General features: G+C 39.5%; 1 protein-coding gene across 9 annotated transcripts in view; it reads left to right on the top strand.

Annotated features, from left to right (window-relative positions):
* The window catches only part of CADM1 (cell adhesion molecule 1), a 330,101-nt gene that overhangs the window by 264,862 nt on the left and 42,385 nt on the right, over positions 1 to 22,854 (top strand). For all 9 annotated transcript variants that reach the window (XM_004465982.3, XM_004465984.3, XM_023591011.2 and 6 more), the window contains exons 2-5: positions 30 to 176; positions 1,770 to 1,922; positions 8,843 to 8,980; positions 11,456 to 11,614. In XM_004465982.3, the coding sequence (XP_004466039.1) occupies positions 30 to 176; positions 1,770 to 1,922; positions 8,843 to 8,980; positions 11,456 to 11,614 (597 nt within the window). The remainder of the gene's footprint in view (positions 1 to 29; positions 177 to 1,769; positions 1,923 to 8,842; positions 8,981 to 11,455; positions 11,615 to 22,854) is intronic.

Below are 22,854 nucleotides of genomic sequence, written 5' to 3'. Positions count from 1 at the left end.
CCCCCCCCCCCCCCCTTTTTTTTTTACAGGTGATGGACAGAATTTGTTTACAAAAGATGTGACAGTGATCGAGGGAGAAGTTGCAACCATCAGCTGCCAAGTCAATAAGAGTGACGACTCTGTGATTCAGCTGCTGAATCCCAACAGGCAGACCATTTATTTCAGGGACTTCAGGCGTAAGTTGTCCACCTCTATACTGCTAGATGGCAACTTTTTTTGCTCTTGATAAAGAGATTGCTATGCCCCCCCCCCCTTTTTTTTAATTTAATGTTAGATACTTAAAGTTTAGTCTGCTTCAGAGGGAAGAAGAGGCGTGCAATCATAATCTTTCTACTTAATGGAAACCTTGAATGGTCCCTTTTAAAACTAAGATGGTCTTATGCAATACGAATTGATTATAGTAATTAAAGGTGAATTACTATCGAGTCCCAAATATTTAACTGACACAAACAACTCAAATAGGGAAGGAAGATAAAGCATTCAGAAAGCTAATCTGTTTGGTTTGAAGACTGAAGTCTCCAAAGGCAATCTGTGCCTACAAAGACAAAACCAAATCGCCCTGTCACTGTAGCCTCTGGTTTATGAAGGTGTCCATATGGTTTCTTGCTGAAATCATTCCAAAGGTAATATCACAAGAGCCAATAATCTAAACTAAATTGTCTATAGTAGAGATGGCTCAGATGGGTATCGGGGCTTGGCAAGAACAAGAATGAAATATTTCAAAAAGTTATTTGAGAGCGGTAGTACCAAACCAAAGCAGAGGTCAAGCAAGTCCCTTCCCGTCTGCTTGTCCCCTCTCCTTCCCAACACCTCAGAACATTAACGAGTTGAAATAACCTAAGAAACATAAAGAGGATGGGGAAGGAGAAAAGGCAGATTCTTATTCTTAAAATGAATTTTCGTCCTTATGTACTAAGCTGGCTTTTGCCAAAATTAATACAAGGACTTTGAAAGTGAATATTTAAAATAAATAAAAAGTCCACACACATGGCTTTGGTGGTGACTCTGATTTCCTCCTGTAAGCCTAATCGGTTTCATGCTGTGAAGCTGCATGTCGTTGGAGAACTGCAGGGCAGGTTTAGGGCCTCTCTAGGCCCCAGGTCCTCTACTTTTGGCAGTTCCACCCAAATCATATCAAATATTAAGATACATCCAAATTAAATAGGATTGTAGTGCTATACAGTTTCTTGAACATTTTTTACTCTGATTTTGGAATTACTATTCGTAGTGATTTTTAAGCTTTCTTTCATAACTTGCTATCACTATTTAAGGCCTCAGATTTTAACAGGCACTTCAGAAGCCTGTCAGCCCTGTATATAGTCCCTGAAGTTCCAGTGTCCAGAAGCTAAGAGAAACCCAGTGCCCTGCATCAGGGGACTCATGGCCTGCCCTCTCCTTCCCGTCTCATTTTGCCTGTATCTGATAGAAAACCCAAAGCAATTTATGAATAAGTGTTGAGAACTGATAGTGAGTATCGTTGGAACTGTGCTCAGGGATGTATGTGTGTCCTGATGTTGCACAGACACATATACCCATAAGCCTGGGGTCCTTTGGCATGGGGTGATTTGTCTATGGTGCCTCGTTGCAGGAGCCCAAAATAGTCATTCGAGAAGTACAGAACAGCAGCCAGCAGGGCAGGAAGACTTAGCACGTTTCTTCCTTCTCTGTTACTGCTTTTCTAGTCACCTGACTTTATCCTCACCTGGGTAAAGAAAATCTACCGTCGTTGGACTCTCTCCCAATCGTTGATTCTGTGTTTTGTTTCACAGCTTTGAAGGACAGCAGGTTTCAGTTGCTGAATTTTTCTAGCAGTGAACTCAAAGTGTCATTGACAAACGTCTCAATTTCTGATGAAGGAAGATACTTTTGCCAGCTGTACACGGACCCCCCACAGGAAAGTTACACCACAATCACAGTCCTGGGTAAGACCTGCATTCAGGGCTGATTCTGGGAACCTGGATGGGGGTGGCCCATACAACCAGATGGCTCTCAGCAGTGAGGAGAAGGTTAATGGTAGATTTTATGATTCAAATTTGTTTTAGGAAGAATCACCACCCATCTAGCGGAATCTTAAAAATAGCCTGTTTTACCAAATGCTCTAACGAATGGTAATCAGCAGTCTTTATAGATTCCACCTGCTCTTGGGTTTCAACCCTCAAGCCTCAGAAGCAAAGATCAAGCAAATTTAGAGCCCTCAAATGAATCACTCACCACATGAAATGTCATTGCTTCTAACTATCAGGGTTTTTTTTTTTCCTTCTGTGCAGAAGAGGGGGTGACGGACGGACTGTTGCACCTGTATGTGTGGCAGAACTCCATCACAAAATCCACTTAGTTGTTTTTTCTTCTGAGTTTTTTCCTCGTTTTACTATTGATGATCTTCTTTTCTTTGACTTTATTTATTGCTTTGGTTATTGCTTATACTCTCGATTATGCTGTATAACTCATACCCGTGAACACACACCTTGCCACAAATTGCAACCACTGGACATAAAGAAGTTAAGAGCTCCTAGGGAAGAAGGCTGATAATAAGCAATGACCTCTTTTGACAGGCTGCGAGCCTCACCTCTAGTGAGTTGAGTGTCTTCATTTATGATCACCAGATTGTGATGTTCAGCAAAATCCCAGTAGCCAGGTTTCCATGCTCATATTTTGATATTGTCAGCAGATATCCCTCTGTTGAAGGTGGTCTGAATTGTCACCTTTTACACAAGCATATACTCCAGTGCATAGCCCCAGCTGATTTAGGTTTTTGAAACTGAGTTTTCAAGGACATATACTGTAGCGTGAGGCAAGATCTCTGATTTACACCTTTGGGAAGATGATGAATCAAAGTCTATTTGAGGCAGCAGACTGTACCTTTCCAGTGTAATGATATGAAGATTAAAGAGGAAAGATAAATATGAAGGACGTTTTTGCTTGGTGTGTGGGAACATGTATGTATTTATGGAGGTACCTATTGAGCTGCTGGCTCATTACTTAAACAACTGTAAGGGGGGAATGTTTTTTATGTATTGAATTGAAATGTGTCTCAAAAGCTTACATATATGTTCTTGGTTAGAGGAATGCTGATTTTAGAAAGTCCCGTATAAAGTCTGTCCATACAGTTTCTAATTGGTCTGTGTCATGATGACCGAAGGCCTTCAGATGTACACGTTTGTCTCTAATTGCCCTTTAATGCCCATTAGACTTGCAGAAGTAGCCTATGTAAACATGAATGGTTTCACTGGGATGACTGTCAGTGTTTTGCAAATAAACCTAACTCATGAGTGTGCATTTCAAGTTTCCCCATCCATCTCCTTGTGTAGCTTCTTGAAAACACTGCTTATTAGAGTAGGTCATTAGCTACAAAGACTTCAGATCTATCAAGTTCTACAAGCCAAACAGCTGACCACAGTTTATGGCATTTCCACAAAAGCAGCAGCAGTAAGAGAGAGTATATTTATAGCACTTTGGATTTCAGAGTATTTTACTACATATTCCTACTGATATCTTGATTTCACAAAGCACACAGAGAGACTCGGGAATCATGGAATTTGAAACAGACCTTACTATTCTGTCTGACAACTTTCATGTCTTCTAGTCTAGGTGGTTTTCAATTAAATCTTGAGTGCTGCTGTCACAAGATTTTTTTTTTTCTCTGTAGGTGCACATCTTTTGTTTTCAGGAATATGTCTGGCCATCAGCAAGCAGTCACCTCCTGTCAGGTTCTGGTGTCTGATACATTTTTTCTCAGGACCCCTGGATTGGACTGGTTTGACTGTGAACATGCCCTGTGCCTGGGAGCAAAGCATGCGAGCATCAGGCATTGAGAGGCATTTGCCTGTAATCCTTTTGGAAATCTGATTATTCTAGAAGTAACAGATTACTGCTTGTATTTTTTAAGAAGCATTAACTTAAATATACTTGAAAGTAATACTAGTAGATGTTCTTTTGCAGATATTATACATTCATTTAATATTCTTCCCATAGAATTTTTTCTAGGATTCCTTGACGGAGTAAAATTGTTGTCATCAGTGTTTGAGTCTTTCATGCTCCAAAATCTGACAATTTCCACTGATGCTCATATATTCAAATCTTTCTCCTAAGGTTTAGAGTTTTCAGATATTATGATGAATGACGAACCATGTCTTTGCATCCTTGATGCTACCCATGGTTCTCTGAAAAGGACTCCGTATATACTGACACAGCTGCCAAACTTCTTGATAGATTAAACATGCTCATTTTAGTGCATGTGTCTATTAGTTGTGCTTGATGCATTCAGCAAAAAATTTCAGCATAATCATAAGACATAGAGACGGATATTTGTTAATGTTATCTGAGCTCTTCTAAACTTCCTATTATGTTTATTATTGTAGCTATTTACACGAACTGAAAACTTTCCTATGATGTTCATACATTTGGGTGCCATTTAGGATATTCATTCACTCCTTCCACATGTGATGCATTTGTTTCTTTCTCCAGCAACATAGTATAGGACTTTTCTTACATTACTATCCATGAGATGAACTGAATGTGTCAGAGAATACACTGCTTTAAGATTAATATAGTTACTGATGATAGTGGCTAATATTATTATAGCTCTGTCCTTCTAAGACTAGTGTTCACTCTTCAGATTCCAGGAACAGGAGAACCTAATTATTTTAAAGGATCTTAGAGTGAGATTTCACATACTGATCAGCTTTAAGTCTCCTCTTTTGTTGTAATTAAAATGACTCATCTTGATATTGCTGGTTTTTAAAAAATGTTGTAGGCGTAATGTTTATAATTAGTGCTTTTATAGATTTGAGGTTAGCTAAGAAGAGCCTTGACATTTCTTTGTTATTTTCTAGTATTTCCCTTCATGTGATTTTCATTCAGGTTTCCATCAATATGCACCTCCTTAGACATGGCTTTGGTTATTTCCAATAATGGCTGCAGGCAGTTTGTACTAAATGTGCCTGTTTAGTGGACCATGTATAAGTGTATTCTCTGGTTAGTAGCAGTTTTAATTCATTTTTCTTATAAATGGATTTTTATACTTTACTAACCTCTTTTGTATTAAAGTAGACATGAAGTTAAAGGAAAAATAGGACAGAATTAATAGACCAAAATAAACTTGAAGATTTTCTTCTTCATCTCCCTTTTTCAGAAAGATAGACTTAAATCACCTGAATTAGCTTTTCCAAAACTTTCTTCTTGCTTCCAAAAAAAACCAGAGAAAGCCAACTTTATAACTGATACCAATAAATCATTATGACTCATCAGATTTAATAAACCAAACAGTTCCCACTATCCTTGCCCATTTCTTCTTCTAATCCTAGCAAAGACTAGAAATACTAATCTTGAGAGAACTATGTACGGACTTGAAAAAAAGCATTCAACTATTTCTCAGGATGCTCTTATCAACAATAAGTAAGTCCTTTGTTTTTCTATACATGGCATATTTTCTAACACTTTTGAAGTTTACCTTAGCCACAAAGTTTAAAGACAAGGTCAGCTTTCTGGTATGGTAATCCCAGAAACTAGCATTGACACAACTGTGAAAGGTTGTACAAATTTATAGTATATGTTGTAATACAGAGGGAACTAACATGGATAATACCAAATAATAGTTAATCCAGATAGGCACTGATTTGCGTCCAGTCAAGCTTTCAGTCCCCAAACAAATTTGAAGGAGACATTGGTGAATTTTCCCTGTCCTTAGGTATACCTGTCCATTCTTACTTCCACTAAGAAGTGTCACTGAAAATGAACAGCTGCTGGGGCTTAGGAGAGTCTGTGTTGAGAAGAATTTGCATGAGGTGAAAAAGGATAGAATGAAGGAAAGAAGCCCAAGAATAGACAGAAAACAAATATCCATCAGAGACTAAGTTTGAGGCTAAATTTCATTGACACTCAATGCAAACCAGCATCTTTCACCGACTCCTAGATCTCTTGACATTAAGAAGATTCTCAGGTTATGGAGAGTGACTATCAAGGCATTTCACCCAAAGTAATACAGATAAACTCTGACCTGCTTACACCCTCATCTACCCCACTTCATAGTAATTTTCAGGAAAGAGAGCTTTCCTGTATTACAATAGTTTTGATATTTACCCTCTTTGTCATCTCCTAAGGAAGTCACTTCTTCCTTACCTTCACATCCCATCAATTTCAGTATTCAATTCTATTTCTCATTGAGAACCACTGCATATGTCAACATCCAAATTTTTTTCAGCCCTCTGTTTTTATGTTTGTGTGGACCTTGAAAAGAATTTTTATTGTTTGACTTCCATTTTTCTACTTTTGTTGGAAGGACACACTTAGCCCTTTTACTCTTTAGTTGTTTCGTTTTTATCTCCTCTTATCCTTTGCCTTGTAGTTTCCCCAGGTCTTATTTTCTTTAGGCTTAGACGGTATTTTCCTCTGACACTTGATCTAACAATAGCATTTTCTTCAATATTCCTATCTTACTGCATGCAGAATGCAGTATTTGTCAGTCCTAAACGTCTAGTCTCTCAGTGTATTCCCTATCAACTATCGAGGTACATGTGATGAAAATCTATAGCGTACCTGATTGTCACCTAGCAAGGATAAACCACTCTAAGGAAATAGCTAGCTGAAGTCATCACATTTACTTTTGTCACTGACTTTCTGCATCTCTTAAAATGCTGGCAGATGTGTAAGTCTAAATTGGATGTTAAATTATCTCTGTTTTTGCTTATTTTTTCCCTAAAATGTAAGCTTGGGTAGTTCTTTGCCGTGTTTAACTGCTCATTTGGGCCATATCACATTAGAACACATCCAATTGAGCTAATGTGTTGTTTTCCTTTTATACAGGCAACAAAGAAGAGGCCTGCTTTTACTCTAAAACCTACACTACCACCACCACCACCCTCACACTTACTATCTTGTTGAGAAACACAAGAAATCATTTCGTGTTTCCTCCTTTTCTTAGGAGTTTTCAACTCCTCCATTGCAATGTAAATGTCCTCCTATGGAAGAGCTGGAAATCCCAGAAAGATCGTTTAATCGCATAATTTGTTGAAGCTGTATCAGAGATTTATTATTCAACTTGATCATCAAGATATGGCATGTTTATACATATTTAATTTCATGTTTCTCTTCTGAGTTGAGAAACTTATTAATCAGAAGTTGTTAGTACTACCTTTGCTTATTCATGGTGGTCAGAACACAGAGTCTTATATTTATTACTGAATGCAGTATTCTTATTGATTTCTATTTCAAGAGGCTCAGTCCTAAGGTAAGGTTGCACCTTATATCAAGTTTCATTGTCTTCTCAGTTTCGTAAAAGATAACATACTTCCATTATCATCATCACCACCATCATGGTACATACATTCAATTTGATATTCAGCACGTTAGTCCAAAAATGTTCATTTCTGTTTGCATATCAGTCCAAAAATGTTTATTTCTGTTTGCAGAAAGGCAGTTTTAATTCTGATAGAGAAATCTATTTGCAAGCACTGGAGCCTTTTTCACCTTTGATTTGAAAAATCTGGAGCATTGAATTTCAGAATATGGAAAATTGTTGTCAGTTAATTGGCATTTATAGTATTATTGCATCTTTGTATTTAAAGAATTCTGTTACTACACCATGGAAGGTTGGGGCTATATTCGGGATCTCTATGCTTAATTTTAATTAAATGAAACTGGTTGAAGGTACAATTTTTCTGCAAATGTTGATGGTGAGTGGTTCTTTTAAGGGGCCCCAAATTTTTTATCTTTGCTGGCTGGCTTTGGAATCTTGCATATGAATATTGAAATCCAAAGGTTGAGCAAGGAGAAATACTGTTTTCAGGGGCTTCCAGATAAGGGCAGTATTTCAGTAGTGTGTGCTCGCTCTCTTATATCAACTTTCTGGTCTGTTATCTAATTAACTGCTTGATGGCTAATCTAATAACTATATTAATTATAATTTGTTCCATGATAACTTTGGAATGCAAGACTGGTGATTTTATAAGTTTAGGAGAGAAATTTTAAATAAACAAACTGATTTGGCATAATTCACTTTATTTGATGATGACCTAGTATTTCTTCCTTATTTCTCTCCTGTGGCTTTGATTTTATTTTAATTCCCATCAGGAGTGTCCATTATTTTTCTCACTCTCCCCCCGCCACCCCAGTGGGCTCTCATCTGTTTGCTTGTTGTTTTTTTGCTCATTGAACGCTTCTTGTTGTTTCTGTTTGTTTGTCTGCTCTTTGTTTTGTTTTGCTTGTTGTCTGCTTGTTTTTTGTTTGTTTGTTTGCTTTGTTTCTTGTCTGTTTTTCTTTAGGAGGCACAGGAAACCAAACCCGGGACCTCCCATGTGAGAGGCAGGTACTCAACTGCTTGACCCATATCCATTCCCTGTCCCTCTTTTTTTTTTTTCCCCAAAGATTTATTTATTTCTCTCCCTGTTGTCTGCCCTCTATGTCCATTCGCTCTGTGTTCTTCTGTGTCTGCTTGGATTCTTGTCAGTGGCACCAGGAATCTGTGTCTTTTTTTGTTGTGTCATCTTGCTGTGTCAGCTCTCTGTGTGTGCAGTGCCACACCTGGGCAGGCTGTGCTTTCTTTGCGCATGGCAGCTCTCCTTATGGGGCGCACTCCTTGCGCTTGGGGCTCCCCTATGCGGGGGACACCCCTGCGTGTTAGGGCACTCCTTGCGTGCATCAGCACATGGCCAGCTCACCACATGGGTCAGGTGGCCCTGGGTTTGAACCCTGGACCTCCCATGTGGTAGGCGGACGCTCTATCCATTGAGCCAAATCTGCTTCCCTGTCCCTCTTTTTGATAACGGTGGTGCTAGTTTCTAATGATTCAAAGAATATGTCCAGAAGTGGAATCTGTATTTAAGAAGCACGTATGTTTAATTTATAGTCCCGCCACGTAATCTGATGATTGATATCCAGAAAGACACTGCTGTGGAAGGAGAGGAGATTGAAGTCAACTGCACTGCCATGGCCAGCAAGCCAGCCACGACTATCAGATGGTTCAAAGGGAACAAGGAGCTGAAAGGTAAGATGCAAATTGCTCTGTGCAGAAGTAGTTAGTCGGCACTTGATTTTAGCATGAGTATGCCTTTGTGGAAGTTAAAGGTAACTGTAAAGTGTGTCCCTGTAGCAAAGGTATTCATTTAGATATAGTTTGTAATCCATTGCTAACTCCCTCCAAACCCCAAATAGCAACAACATCTTATAGTTCTAAAATTCATATCCTCATTCTGTGGTTTGAGGGTTCATGGTGATATCTGTGGCTATATTTTTACTCAGTTACTCAGAAGAAAATGAAACCTGTAAACTAGAACTCTCCAGGCCAAGAAGAATCACTATTTAGAGGTACCCGGTGAGCTCAGCCTGGCTGTGTCTACACCCTCAGTTCTAATTGTTCTGACCCTTTCTTTTGTAGTGGCCCAGGGTGGGCCAGAACTCCTTATTCTTGTGTTCTAAATATTTTAAAAATGTTAACCGTCTTGCAAATGGTGGCTCTCAAGTCACTCAAACCTCCATTGCACTATCAGTTGTACAGACTTTACTGTGAAACCTTGGGTTCATTTGTCCACTGTTGCTCACCAGCCTATTCTTTCCAAAGTTTCTGATTTTATGGGAATGGTACAGACAGCTTCTTAACTCCAGTTTTCATCCCTGGGTCCTCAACTACTCCAGGCCTTAGCTGGCGCAGTGGAGGAAGGATGTACTTAGCCACATTTGACCCCTTATTTCAGTTTTGCTAAGTCCCTTTTCTACACAGTGTTCAGACTCCTGTCATTCAAGGCCCTCCAAGTACCCTGGACCAAGGGCTCAGGAGCTGGTTATTTGACAGTGGTCAGAATAAAATATGTTCTTTTCATGTAAGCATGGACTCCAAAGCCAGACTGCCTGGGTGTGAATCCCACCTCCACTCTTTACCAGCAATTTGACCTGTGTACTAGCTGTGTGCCTCAGTTTCCTCTAAAATGGGAATAATAATATTATACACTGTCATAGTCACCTTGTCCTGCTGCAATAGAAGACCACAGACCAGTGGCTTAAAACCACAAAAATGCATTGTCATACTGGCCTGGAGGTGAAAAGCCCGAAATCAGTGAGTCGTCAGGGCCACGCACCCTCTGCAGCCTGTAGGGATGGATCTGCCCCGGGCCTCTCCCCTGGCCTCTGACAGTGACTTGCTGGCAGTCAGGCCCTTCTCTGCCTTGGCCGTCACATGGCATTCCCCTCTCTGTCTGTCGCATCCCGATTTCCATCTTCTTAATATGCACACCGGTCATATCAGGTTAAGGCTCACCCTAATTCAGTTTGACCTCATCTTAACTAAAGAACCTGTTTACAAACAGGGTCACACTCGTGGGACCAGGAGCTAGGACTTGAGCATAGCTTTTGGGGAAGACACAATTCAACCCATAATCCATGTCTTGTAGGATTCTTATGGGATGAAATTAGAGAATATCTGTGAAGCGTTTAGGTAGAACATGGACCAAGGCGAGTGCTCTGTATGTGCTTGTTAAATAAATAGAGTGCCAAGAAGGAGATAATAAGTCCTTTTAGAAAGGGGATACATAAATCTATATCTATAAACAGATAAATTTCTATATAACAGTCTAAGTTTCGAAAAGCTTTCTCTGTTTTAAACTATTTCCTAGGTCTGGGTTTGCAAAGAAGGAGTTTCTCATTTCCCCTCTGCTTCTCTGTCTAAGTGCATCGAGCCGTTAAATGTGTACCTAACATTAAAAAGAAAGTTAATGGTGCGCCATGTCCCAGGGAGTGCTGAGTTCAGGAAAGGGGCTGCCTTGGCCTATTCATTCCAGCCGGAAGCCTCCTCCCTCCTTCGCTGAGTGTTCTTGGAAGTGTCTCCCATCTGGCCTGAAGCCCTATGCCTTACTTTGCTCTAGCCCACTGCCACTGCATCTTTGTGGTCTTCCAAAAGTCTCAGCACTTAAACATTCCAATTACAATTTCAATTATGTAAATCCATTTCGTTACTTTCTCTCTTAATTGTGGATGATGGGGGTGAGGAAAGGGGGTTGTTTATATCTCTACTACTGATTGAATTACTTAGGGGATTTGGATGATGTCCTGGAATTCTTAAAACCGCACGGCAGCCTAGTAGTAGGTTCAAGTTCAGATGGTTTTAGAGGTGAAAAGCCCTTTTCGTTTCCTCCTCCTGAATGCCTTGAGCAATCAGATGTCAAAATAGTTTAAGTTCCAACTGATCTTTTTTGTGGGAAGGTTTTAAGATAGAAGAAACATGTGTAATGTGTGTAAATAAAAATAGAGTATATTATCTGGGGTTGAAATATTAAATACTGTCCTGCAGGTTGAACATAGTAAATTAAAGGGAACTATCATTTTATCAGTCATCTTTTCACACACGCCTCTTATACCAAATGACTTCCATCATATTTGTTAAAACGCAGTGGGGGAAGGGTAGGATACAAAAACACAGCGATGGAAATTCACTCAACTCTGGCTTCTTGGTGCATTTGCTGTCCCCCAGGCAAATCAGAGGTGGAAGAGTGGTCGGACATGTACACTGTGACTAGTCAGCTGATGCTGAAGGTGCACAAGGAAGACGATGGGGTCCCAGTGATCTGTCAGGTGGAGCACCCTGCTGTCACCGGAAACTTGCAGACCCAGCGGTATCTAGAAGTACAGTGTGAGTACCGTGTACCTTATTCTCAGGGCATAGAGCAGCAATTGCTTAAAAACACTTTAAAGCCACTTATTAGATACATATGGCATTTTGTTGTTGTTTTGTTTTGCTTTTTAGGAGGTACCAGGAATTGAACCCAGGACTGTACATGGGAAGTGGGTGCTCAACCTCTGAGCTACATTCACCTCCCAATGAGAGTTGGTTTTTTCGTTTGTTTGTTTTTTAGGAGGTACCAGGGACCAAACCTGGGACCTCATACATGGGAAGCAGGTGCTTAGCCACTTCAGCTACATCCGCTCCCCTGTATGTTTTGTATAGTATAAATAGATGTATATCTTGTTGTAGTAGTAGAAAAGCAATCTAAGGGTTATGAATCAAATAATAGCTTCAACAAGGGTATTTTCCTGAAATGCTGCCATATTAGAGAATGTCATTGAGGATTTTGAAAATACTACATTTAACTAAAAGTAAAGATAGAAAATTATTCTAGTCTTCTCTAGTCCATGCCCTAATTAATTTTTGTTAATATAGACTGTCATCGTTTCTATGCCACCTTGAAAATCTAAGGTATTTTCCTCTTTTTTAATCCCATCATAAATACTAGATTTTCTTATAGAAGGGATTTCATTCCCATTTTATATCAGCCTTTTGATTTTAAATTGTATGTTCGCTTCAATTTTAAACTTAAATTGTAGCAATGAGTCTAAAAGTCAAAATCTTTGGGATCAGTGCCACAATCTTGATGGCTTCATCAATAAAAGCTAGATTCTGGTAAAGAAGCTTGTCTCCCACTGTGCCCTGTGGATCAAAGACGGCCCCCTCATCTCCTGGACTTTCCAGCTTGCAAGAAAAAAAATCTGTTTTCTGCATAGAAACATCATTGTGCCAAAATTGTGTCTCAGTAGCCAGCTGCTCACTTTTTATCAAAGGTTTCTGTCCCTTGGCCTCTGAAAAGTCCTGGGTGATATTTGAGCCTGCAGAGTGAGCTGGTACACGAGTTTGGTTGGAATGGCCATGACTGGGTGTCTGATGAAGGAAAAGCATTACCCTCTGAAAATCCTCACATTGTTTCCTAGGACTGCCCTAACAAATCACCACAAACTTGGTGGCTTGAAACAACAGAAATCTATATCTCAGAGTCCTGGAGTCCAGAAGCCTGAAATCAAGGTGTCAGCAGAGCTGTGCTCCCCTGAAGATTCTAGAAAGAACCCTTCCTGGCCGCTTCCAGCTTCTGGTGGCTCCGGCATTCCTTGGCTTGTGGCTGCACAACTGCAGTCCCTGCCTCTGTCTTCACATGGCCTTCTCCTCCTTCTCCCTGTGTCTCTCCTCTCTGACTTTTATTAGGACAATTGTCACTGGGTTTAGGGCCCACATGGATGATCCAGGATGATCTCATCTCAAGATCCTAAACGTAATTATATCTGCAAAGACTCTTTTATCAAAAAAGGTCACTTTCACAGTGTAGTGGGTTAGGACATGGGCATATCTTCTAGGGGCCACCGTTCAGCCCACTGTAATCCTTAGCACGTGTTCACGTTGAGCAAAACAGGGCAGGGACATTTATAAAAAGTTGCTTCTGAGAGATCCACCCCTTCTAACCTTTCCTTACTCTGCGAGCTGGGCTCAATGTAACATTACATAATGCTGGGGTTTGTTGCTGCTACTAATTCATTTCATCTCTTTCATTATATAGCTTCATTATGAGCATCATGCTTATAATTTTCCTATCACTAAAACTATTGTGGTGTAATGTCCCTATAATGGGAAAACAGAAATGATCAGATATTATCTAAATTGGCAGATAGTAGATTTCTTGTGACTTTGTTAATATGTAATTCATTTAAGCAAACTTAATAGCCATTAACTTTCCTTGTAGGGGCCCATTAGCTTTAATAATACATTAGCTCCTTTGTGAGACCTGAGCAGATATTCACCCAGTTCCCACCCCTAAACTCTTGTGGTAGTTTCCCAGAGTATCTTCTGAAAAGAACGCACCCCCACTCACCTACAAATTTATACTCACTCCCAAACACAAAGTATTTTAAACACTATACCTTAACTTGATGATGATCCCTATAAGCCTTGCCTTCCGTGTTCTGGAGATTCAAGTGAAACTTGTCCTTCCAGGAAAAGGAGTAAAGCTCAGTATCTGAATCCATTTGATTTCAGTCTTACAAAGCACTGCTAGCGTTTAACTGCAGGAAAGTGACTCCAGTGCCTTCCAAAAATGAGGGCACACTTATTGCCCACTTTAAGCTCTAATATGCTACCTATTTATGGGAGACTCTCAGTTCTTTTATCAACCTTAAATTGCACAAACATTTCACCCTTGATGTCCTGGCTTTTTTTAGAATATATTTAAGGAAACAATTGTATTTTGCATCAGAGAAGTGAAGAATTATGAATTGTTAATCTGAGTGGCAATGTAAGGTCTGGTTTGAAATCTTAAATAAAACTCTGTGCTTAACAAATCACCAGATCATTCACTACCCACCATTCCTGGAGCTCTACTCAGAGCCTTGAGGAATTAGCCAGGAATACCTTATGTGGCTTTTTCAAACACAACTGGAATTCTCTGCATCATTTCCTGCCAGCTTCTCTTTCCTTGAACACCAACAACTTCACACCACCGGCACTCAGTCATCCATCGGACCTGACAGCTTTCTCAGCCATTGGCCAAGAGTGCTGTTGGCTGGACTCCTTTCATTCTCGTAGGAGTCCTTTCTCTGTATACAAGCAGCACCATATCTTGATGGCCCTGAGGAAAGAACAACTGCCTGGTTGCAGGAAGTTCTTAGATTAATTTGTTCAGTAGCCAATCTGCATGGATATTGAATTGTTTTTGGGTACCCTGTATTTCTTAACTGGCCCAAACCCTTGCAGTCAGCAGTTCCTAACCTTTTTTTGAATCATTGATCCCCTTAAAAATCCTTTATAGCTGTAGACCTGGAAAAGATTAATAAAATCACATAATTCACCACATTTTGCTTACAGCTAAGGAGTCCAGTTACCCCACAGAATTTTCCTTATTTCATTTATTTGATGACCACTTTCATAAGTTTTTCCATGTGTGTGGGTCATCTGTATTCTTACCTTATTCAGATTTTTTCTTTTAAATCACTTTGTTGTTTTAACTTAAGACTTATTAATAATATCTATAAACTTGAGTTTTATTTTTTATTTGTTATGTCTAATACACATTAAAATATATAATCATTATTTTTTAATGTTCTTTCCACTGTCACCTAAAAAGATTTTTAATGAAATCAGTGATAATCATGAGCTTATCATCAGGAAATTTACTAAGCTCATCCATGGACTTCAGATTAAGATTTGCTCTGTTCTGGGTGAACAGATCATGTTGGGGGCAAATTTAACCTGGTTGATTGGTATTAAGTATTTTGCTTGGTTTAGACTTGACCCATCATGCTAAATCACTGTTTTTGGAAACCTCTCTCTACCCTATCTGAGATGAATGGATGCTAACCAGAATTCAAGAAGAGTTAAATAACAGGATAATGGATTTGTATAGATTATGGGTTATAAAAAAATGTTATTTTTTAACAAAACAATTGAAATACTGAAAACTTCCATTGCATGTTATTAAATATCTTACTTTAAATGGGACAGGGAAAAAGAAAGGAAGGGGCTATGAAATTAAAGGAAGAATTACACTTGTCCCCTAGAAATGGAATGCTACCATATTGCATCAAAAGACAAGACTTGAACTACACCTTGGAATTGCTTTTGTCTGGTAGATTTAAGTCCTAATTAATTGAACACAGAATTGTGCGGTATTCGTTTGTTAGGACCTTTATTTGTGGTACCAGGAGAAATTGTTGTGCCCAATTATGTGAAAAATCAGCCAGATGTGTATGCTGCCATACTTTTAATAATCCTTAAGTTTGTAGTGAGTACAGATATTAATTGTGTAGTATGCATTGAAGTGATTAACATCAATGTAATTTATCATCTAGAGATTTCTGAACATAAATAAATGAGTTGTTTTGTTCAGCAAGGTGTTGACCCCTTCAGAATCAGTGAATTAAAGCCCCTCCCCCCCCTTTTTTTATTATGAATATGAAAGGCACCACAATCAGCCAAGTGTTCAGTTATTTGATTTTCTGGGGCATTAGCCGCTCTTGTTTGTGACATTTCCCTGTTGGGTGCTCGTTTGCAAGCTCATTAATAAGGTTTTCTCATAGGAACATTGCTGGGAATGAAGAACATACAGTTAGGGCCCTTAGTTTTCTAGCTTTCAATCTGAGACTCAGCAAGGGTACAGCAGCAGTATGCAGTTAAATGTTTAAAACAGAAATAATTATGCTCGCAAGCTGGAATTCAAAGCTCTCTTTCCTTAGATGTTATGCAGAGAACAGTTTTGCTTTTTAATGTTCTGAACTATGTGACCTTAAAATCTTTCTGTGCATTTTTTTTCCCCTTTTGAATGTCTGTGTACGTGGTATTGCCCAAATTTACAACATGGTTGATTATAGCAGAGTGTGATACAATCGTAGCATGGTTAGTAGAGCTTCAGATCTGAGGGAATGTACTCTTGTCAAATAAAAGCCTGTTTAAACGAGAACAGTTCACTGTCTGAGCGTTAAAAGAAAAATGTCTAAATAGCATCAAGGTGGCAACACATAGCGACATAAGCTGGGAATTCAAAGGAAAGCTTTGACCCTCAGTGTGGGCTTCAGATTACTGCGCAAAAGAGGGGGAGGGGACTTACTCTAGGCTGAGGCAAATAGGAGGCTCTGGAATTATTGCTCTTTTGCTTTTACCCATCACAGCTTTGCTCTTTAAAATGTCTTGGCAAAAACACTCGTTTTGTGAGGGTTTTATGTATATGCGTGAAGGTTTTGGGTATATGCATTTTGTTTTGTTGTTTGTCTTTTAAATTTTTTAAGAAGTAAGTCTGAAAGGGAAAAAGAAAAAAAAGATCCTAGGTAATGGCTGTTTGAATCTCTTTCCTTCTCTGATTATCATCAGACAGTTAATCGCATCGTGAGCATCACTTTCAAAATGAGTTTTATTGACTTGATATAGCCAGGTATTTTATAAATCCATATTCCTGTTCGTCCAAGGTCCAGGGAAGGCTAGATTTTCTTTTATCCCCTCAATTGGGGGAAAATTGGACCTTGAGGAGATGATCAAAACTTGTTCTTTATCTGGGCCAAAATAAATGTTCCTCTAGTATCGACAGTGTCCTGCAGTGAAGGAGGGAGAAAAACCTGGAAATTGGAAAATCCTTCCTTTTTGGAGGGGAGGATAAGACCTTGTTTCCCAGAGCAGCTCATGGATCACATCCTCTTCCCCATCAATTCTGTGCCCAGGTTGTTTCCTTCAAAGCAGAATAGCCACGGTTCTCAGATTTGGCCTGTTTCTTTCAGATCTCTAGTCTCCTTTTTAATAGAGTATGTTCTTCCTCGCCATCTCTTTTTTTTAATTTTTAAAACAATGAATTGAGTTTCAGGAAAGTTATTTCCATATTTGTTATTCCTCATGAGAAATAATCAAGACATAAAGACCCCTTGATTCAAACTAATTTTTTAACCTCTTTTTGTCTTAACACAGGGTTGTGAAAGTTCCAAGTTCCCAATATTACTATAGATTGTTGATGATGCATTCTGCAATGCAAAAGGGACTTTATACAGAATGCCAATATGCAGAATACAAAGAGTGAATGCTGGGCCAAATGCATGATGGACTAGAGCCGTAAGGGAAAAAAAGAGACCTCCTTACTTTCCACATCTCACTGTCTGGCCTAACGCATCTATAAAAGTTGTCCCTATGTGGCTATGTACATTGAATACTTACATAGTGAAACTAGTACAATGTGGACTCTTCACTTAGTGGGGTTTTTTGTTTGGTTGGTTTTTTTAAGATACTTAGAGTACATAAATGATACCACTTAGTGGTTTTTAATCTCAAGGTCAAATTTTGATTCGGTGGAAGGTTAAATGGTTGTGAAGCTGGCATCTAAGAATGGCCAAACAGCATCCTTTATGGTTCCCTTTAAGATACTACCTTCAAATAACAGAAATGCTGAATAAATGCATAGTGAAATGAAAAGTATGTTGATCAGAATGCCTGGGAAAAAGCGTAACATCTCTGAACCTCAAATTTGCTGGGCTGGGTTGATCATCCAAAAGAAAACACTACTATATTTTGTTATGAGGGCTAAAATGGTCTGATTTTTTTTTTTAAATCAGTATCAGAGATAGGATTAGCAATCCAGGCCCCAATATTTATCCCCTTTCTCATTCAATACATATTGAATGCCTATTCTGTGCTAGGCATTGTTCTCAGAACAAGGGATACTTTTTAAAAAGCCGCTCCTTTCGGAGCTAACATTCTTGTTCAAAAACTCTTGCTGTATGGTTTCTTGTTGTTTTTTTGGTCCAGTGTTTGCTTTCAAATTTTGAAGAATTCTCAAAGATACAGAAGAGTGCTCCCTGAGTGGGTACACACCCCATTTAAAAAGCACTGGAAAGGTAACTTTATGCCACAACATCGCAGAATAAAATTTGATTCTGTTGGCTAAACAGTAATTTTAATATCCACAAAACTACTTACAAGTTGCAACAAGAGGAAATTGCAGTCTACTGTGGTTATGTGGCACACGTTCTTTGAAAGTCCCACATCAGTCCCACCAGATTTGACTCATCCCACTCATAATAGCTCAACCTTCCTCCAGAAGTGCGGTTTAAGTGCTCCAATTCATACAACAGATGTAACAGCAGGAGGTCCCTCACCTTGCAAACAAACAAAATAAACGGCAGGGAAAATTATTCATGAATGCATTATGACAATAGAAAGGAAACCTTTTGCAAGGTGTTCTCAACAACTCTGAGAGCTGTGTGTGACTCTCTAGCCAGTCCCAATTGCACTGTGTTGTCAGACATCCCTCTCCTTCAAATGCAAAGCGGTCCCCTCCCCGTAATTTAGACAGTCATCTTGTAGGGGTTGATTCCTGCTTTGAGCTCAAGCAGTCCAACTCTCAGGTGAACCTTTGTGTCGTTGTTCTATGCCAAACTCTTAATACTCCTCCATGATTGACAAAGACTCTTCATCCCTGCTTCTGCCCTTGAATGCACAAGCACTGCCCCAAACTCTCCCCCCCCTCCCCAACAATTTTTCATCATCTGTGCCCATGCTGCCCTGCATTCTTCCTGGTAGGACCTGAAACAGTTAGCACTTGGTCCACAGGCATCACCTCCCTGGTGTTTCAGAATATTGATGAAATCTAAGGCTGGAACATGAAGAGTCTGTCTCAAATGCACGCAAGTCTTTGGGCCTGCTTGCAGCCAGCACAGCAAGGAACAGTCAGTGTCCGCATTCCCTGATTTAGAAATTCTCAAGGTGGCGGGCGCCCTCAGGGAATAGGTCTCTAGCGCCTTCCCTCCTGCCTCAGCTCTACTCTCCTCTGATACATGGAGAGGGTGGCATCCCAGGCCAAAGGAAACTATAGCCTGCAAAGTACCAGTTTTAAATTTTTAAAAAATACTTTAAAGACCTGATAGTTTAGTGCTGTGGTCTAGAAAGAAGACTAGGACTTGTCATTTACATAGGAAATTGAAATACAGGTTACAGAGTCTTGAGTTTCATCTTCTGGAAAGATCACAGAATGTGGTGCAAGGTCAGACTGGCATGAAATCAATTCTAATCTGCCAGCAAGCCACTCTAACCTCTCGAAGAGTTTCCTTTTATTTATGTATATATTCCCTTTATAGAGAGAGAAAGTACATTTAAAGAAAGCCACATCAAATCAGAATGTCTTTCTAATACATATATTTTTAATTGGTTGCTACTGTAGTATGACCTAAAGCCTCCTAGTATTTAACCCTTTCTGCAACTTTGGCTAATAAATTTCATCTGCTATAGCAGTCCGGCTAGATGTCTTTTATGGGGTTGGATAAAAATTAGAGTGTATTTGAAAACCTCAGATCCCTCAACCTAATTGATTGACTGTTGGTGATTCCATCTCTATAACTGTAATGTCCTGTAAGTGCACAGACCTAACTATTTTTCTTATTTTTATATAGCAATTCCATTTTATAATGACATTAAGCCATTCTGAGTAATACATTTCCAGACAGTCATTGCACTTGGGTAGAAAGTGTCATCTGGCTTTTTTAGCCTTGTGCCTTATAACACCAACTGAGGTGTAAAGTGATCACCCAGAAAATGTACTAGGTCTTACCTCATTACTTAAAAATAAATCTTGGAGTCTTGTTCTGTTTCAGAAAAGATTTGGGTAGGTTATAATATTTGATTTATGGACATAATTAAAATATAAATAATGAGCTCAGGGCCATTCAGGCAGCCATCTGGATTGTTCAATATCTTGACATACTCATACTGTAGTCAGGCTCTTCTTGGGAAAATGTAATGTCCCAGAGTTCTGGAGGTGCCGGTGGAATTCCAGGGTTTCTCTTCCACCTGTTGAGACTACTTCAGTTCCTCTTTCAGGGCCAAGGGAAGGAAACAGAATTTGTTTTTGAAATTTCCACCTCTCATGGATGGATCTTGGCACAAAAACCTTCTGTTTGATTCCTAGGCTGGGCCATGAAACAGCTCATCTGCCCACAGGCTGATAACATGCCTATAAATACTTGATGTGTCAATGGAGGGGGACATTGTTCTGTAAAAACCAAGCAAGGTTAACATTTATCTCGCAGCCAGCTTTCAGAGTTAACTGTGGCAGCTGTGCCCATAGGTGGATGGTTGATGCATCTCCCGAAACCTGAAGAATAAATGGGGAAAATCAGTTATCAAAATTGAAGTTATATTTTCTGTAGTGTGGTATATGATTTTTACATAAATCCCAGGTATAGCAAGTGCTTAGCTTGTTCTTCCAAGTTTATGTGAATAATTGACAACTGGTAAATTACTCATTAGGAACATAAAAAGCATTTAGATAAAACAAACTGTAGTATAACAGAGGCATGGTAGATTCGATTTTCAACACTCTATATTGTTAAATGGAAGTTGAGTATGTAAAACCTTAGTGCACTATGCTGAAAAATATACCCTCTCTGTCTGCTTCTAAATTATATGGAGAAAAAAAATCTAAAAACTTTCTACATAGCATTCAGCTATGTAGAATGCTATGTAGCAAGCTATGTAACTACATAGCAAGCATTCAGCTTCTCCTTAATTAATGACCCAAAGCCAACAGTGCATGGAAAAATGTAGGCCTTCCATGGATCAGAGATTAACCTATAAGCAAATGTTAACATTTCTGCCCAAATTTTGGGCTTTATTTAGCCTCACCCAGAATGGTTCAGGAGTAAGAATGACAGAGGTCCCTTAGCCAGGAACTCCATAAATGCTGCCATTTGTGAGCAGGAACTGATAGGTGGCAGGTTTTTCGTTTTCTGTGCTTTCCCTGCCATAACCTTCTCACACTAATATTCTTGCATCTTATTTTTCTTTTTTTTAATAAATTTCACCAATTAGCTTTACATAATAGGCCCTCCTATGTCACACAATGGTGGTATTTAGCCTTAGTTGTTGTCTCTAGCTCTGAAGGGGGTACCCAGGAGCTCTTGCTTCAGTACAGTAGCCAGTGCTAGTTCAAGGTCATCATGTTTACCTTTATGAAATTTTCCTCCTGTCGTTAATGACTACTTCCCAACCCATCTATCAGCATCTGAAACCTTCGATGCTGCTTTGTCTTAAATATTTCCTTTGCCAATGAGTCGAAGAATAAAGCCATGTTCCTTAGAAGGGTCAGCTGGAGCTTCGGGGCTTGTAATTTTTTGGCAAATGCCTCAGCTTCTCAGAAAGCATCACCCCCTCGCAGTGTGTGATGCACACTAGTATACAGGAGGCTCTCTTAGAAGGTTTTCACACGCCAGAGCTGTGAAGGAAAGAAATCTCTGTGGCAGGAACAAGGCTATGTGAAGGCACCTGGAGAGCAGCCGTCCCTAAGGACTTTCTGGTGCGGCTTATTTAGCTGCTAGGTGGAGACTCGCTGCGTCTGGCGTAGTTCTGCCACTTCCTTATCCCATAGGGTAAGTGTTGATGAGCCAGAAGCAGCTTGTGAAAGGCCAAGGGGCTGTTGTTGAGGTGGTGATTGTCTGGGAAAGTAAAGCTATGGAAATTGCTCTGACCTTTCAGCCAACTGGTGTCTTGCCCTCTCACATGTATTACTCTTGGGTACATTTCCAAAACTACACACTTAGAGAACCACAGAATTAAATGAGAGAACTGATTTAGGGATTAATAGCCCATTGGTTCAGCATAGCAAAAGATGTCCCAGTTCCATTCAGCCTTTGTAAAAGTATGTGAGTGTGTATCTGTGTTAATTCCAACTTCTACACGTTCTCTCCTTCCTCCCCACACCTCCCATCGTTCATCTTCCATACTAGTTTTAAGAAGCTGGTGGAATTAGGAATACCTACATCATTTACCTAAGTACCTCACTACCCTGGGAAATGATACCTGACTTTAATTATGGATTGCCAACTACTATGAAATGTAGTTTTGAAGCAGAAATCCCTCCCAACATGTATTTAATGGAGTTGTTCCCCATTAGGGTCTTTTATGACCTCGGACAGGCTGCTTCAGTGTCTGAGTGCAGTGTTGTCATCCTTAAATCTAGGCTTATGCGATCACCAGCCATGGTTCCTATCCCAATAGGCTGTCAGTAAATGCCAAGGTGCTTCGTTCTTCTAGAAAGTCTAATAGAGAAGTCAAAGGGCTTCACTGGGGCCACCAAAACCTCCCAGTTCTTTATTCTTAAAGCCATTTGAGTTGAGGCAGAAGATTTGCCTCTCCGGTTTGAGAACAAGAGTGTAGGAGAGGCAAACTTATTAATATGCAGTGTCACAGCATATTGTCACATAGTAATATATGATATATGATAAAATATATCAATTCTGAGCACCACAAATATCTGTGGCTTCACCTCAGCATGAAGGCAAATGAGTTTCCTTTAGCTTGAGTGAGTTTGGAGATAAACTTCAATGTAACAAAATGTATTTCACAGGAAATGTTTGATGGGACGCAGTTGGCTTATGAATCTCTTATCTGTTCGCGGTTCATTCCTTAGAGTTATTAGTCAATTTAATTTGAGCAAATGCCAGGATTACTAACTAATTAGAAGGATGTCACTGAAGGATGCGGATGGGGAGAGAATAAGTGCTGGTGGTGTGGGGTTTGTCGCGGCATGCCTGTCTGATTTGCCTGATGATATCATTTGCTAAATGTTATACTTTGTGTTGTTGTCACAC

The sequence above is a fragment of the Dasypus novemcinctus genome, chromosome 27, assembly GCF_030445035.2.
Source record: "Dasypus novemcinctus isolate mDasNov1 chromosome 27, mDasNov1.1.hap2, whole genome shotgun sequence".
Classification (NCBI taxonomy): domain Eukaryota; kingdom Metazoa; phylum Chordata; class Mammalia; order Cingulata; family Dasypodidae; genus Dasypus; species Dasypus novemcinctus.
This window is presented reverse-complemented; position numbering and strand designations above follow the sequence as displayed.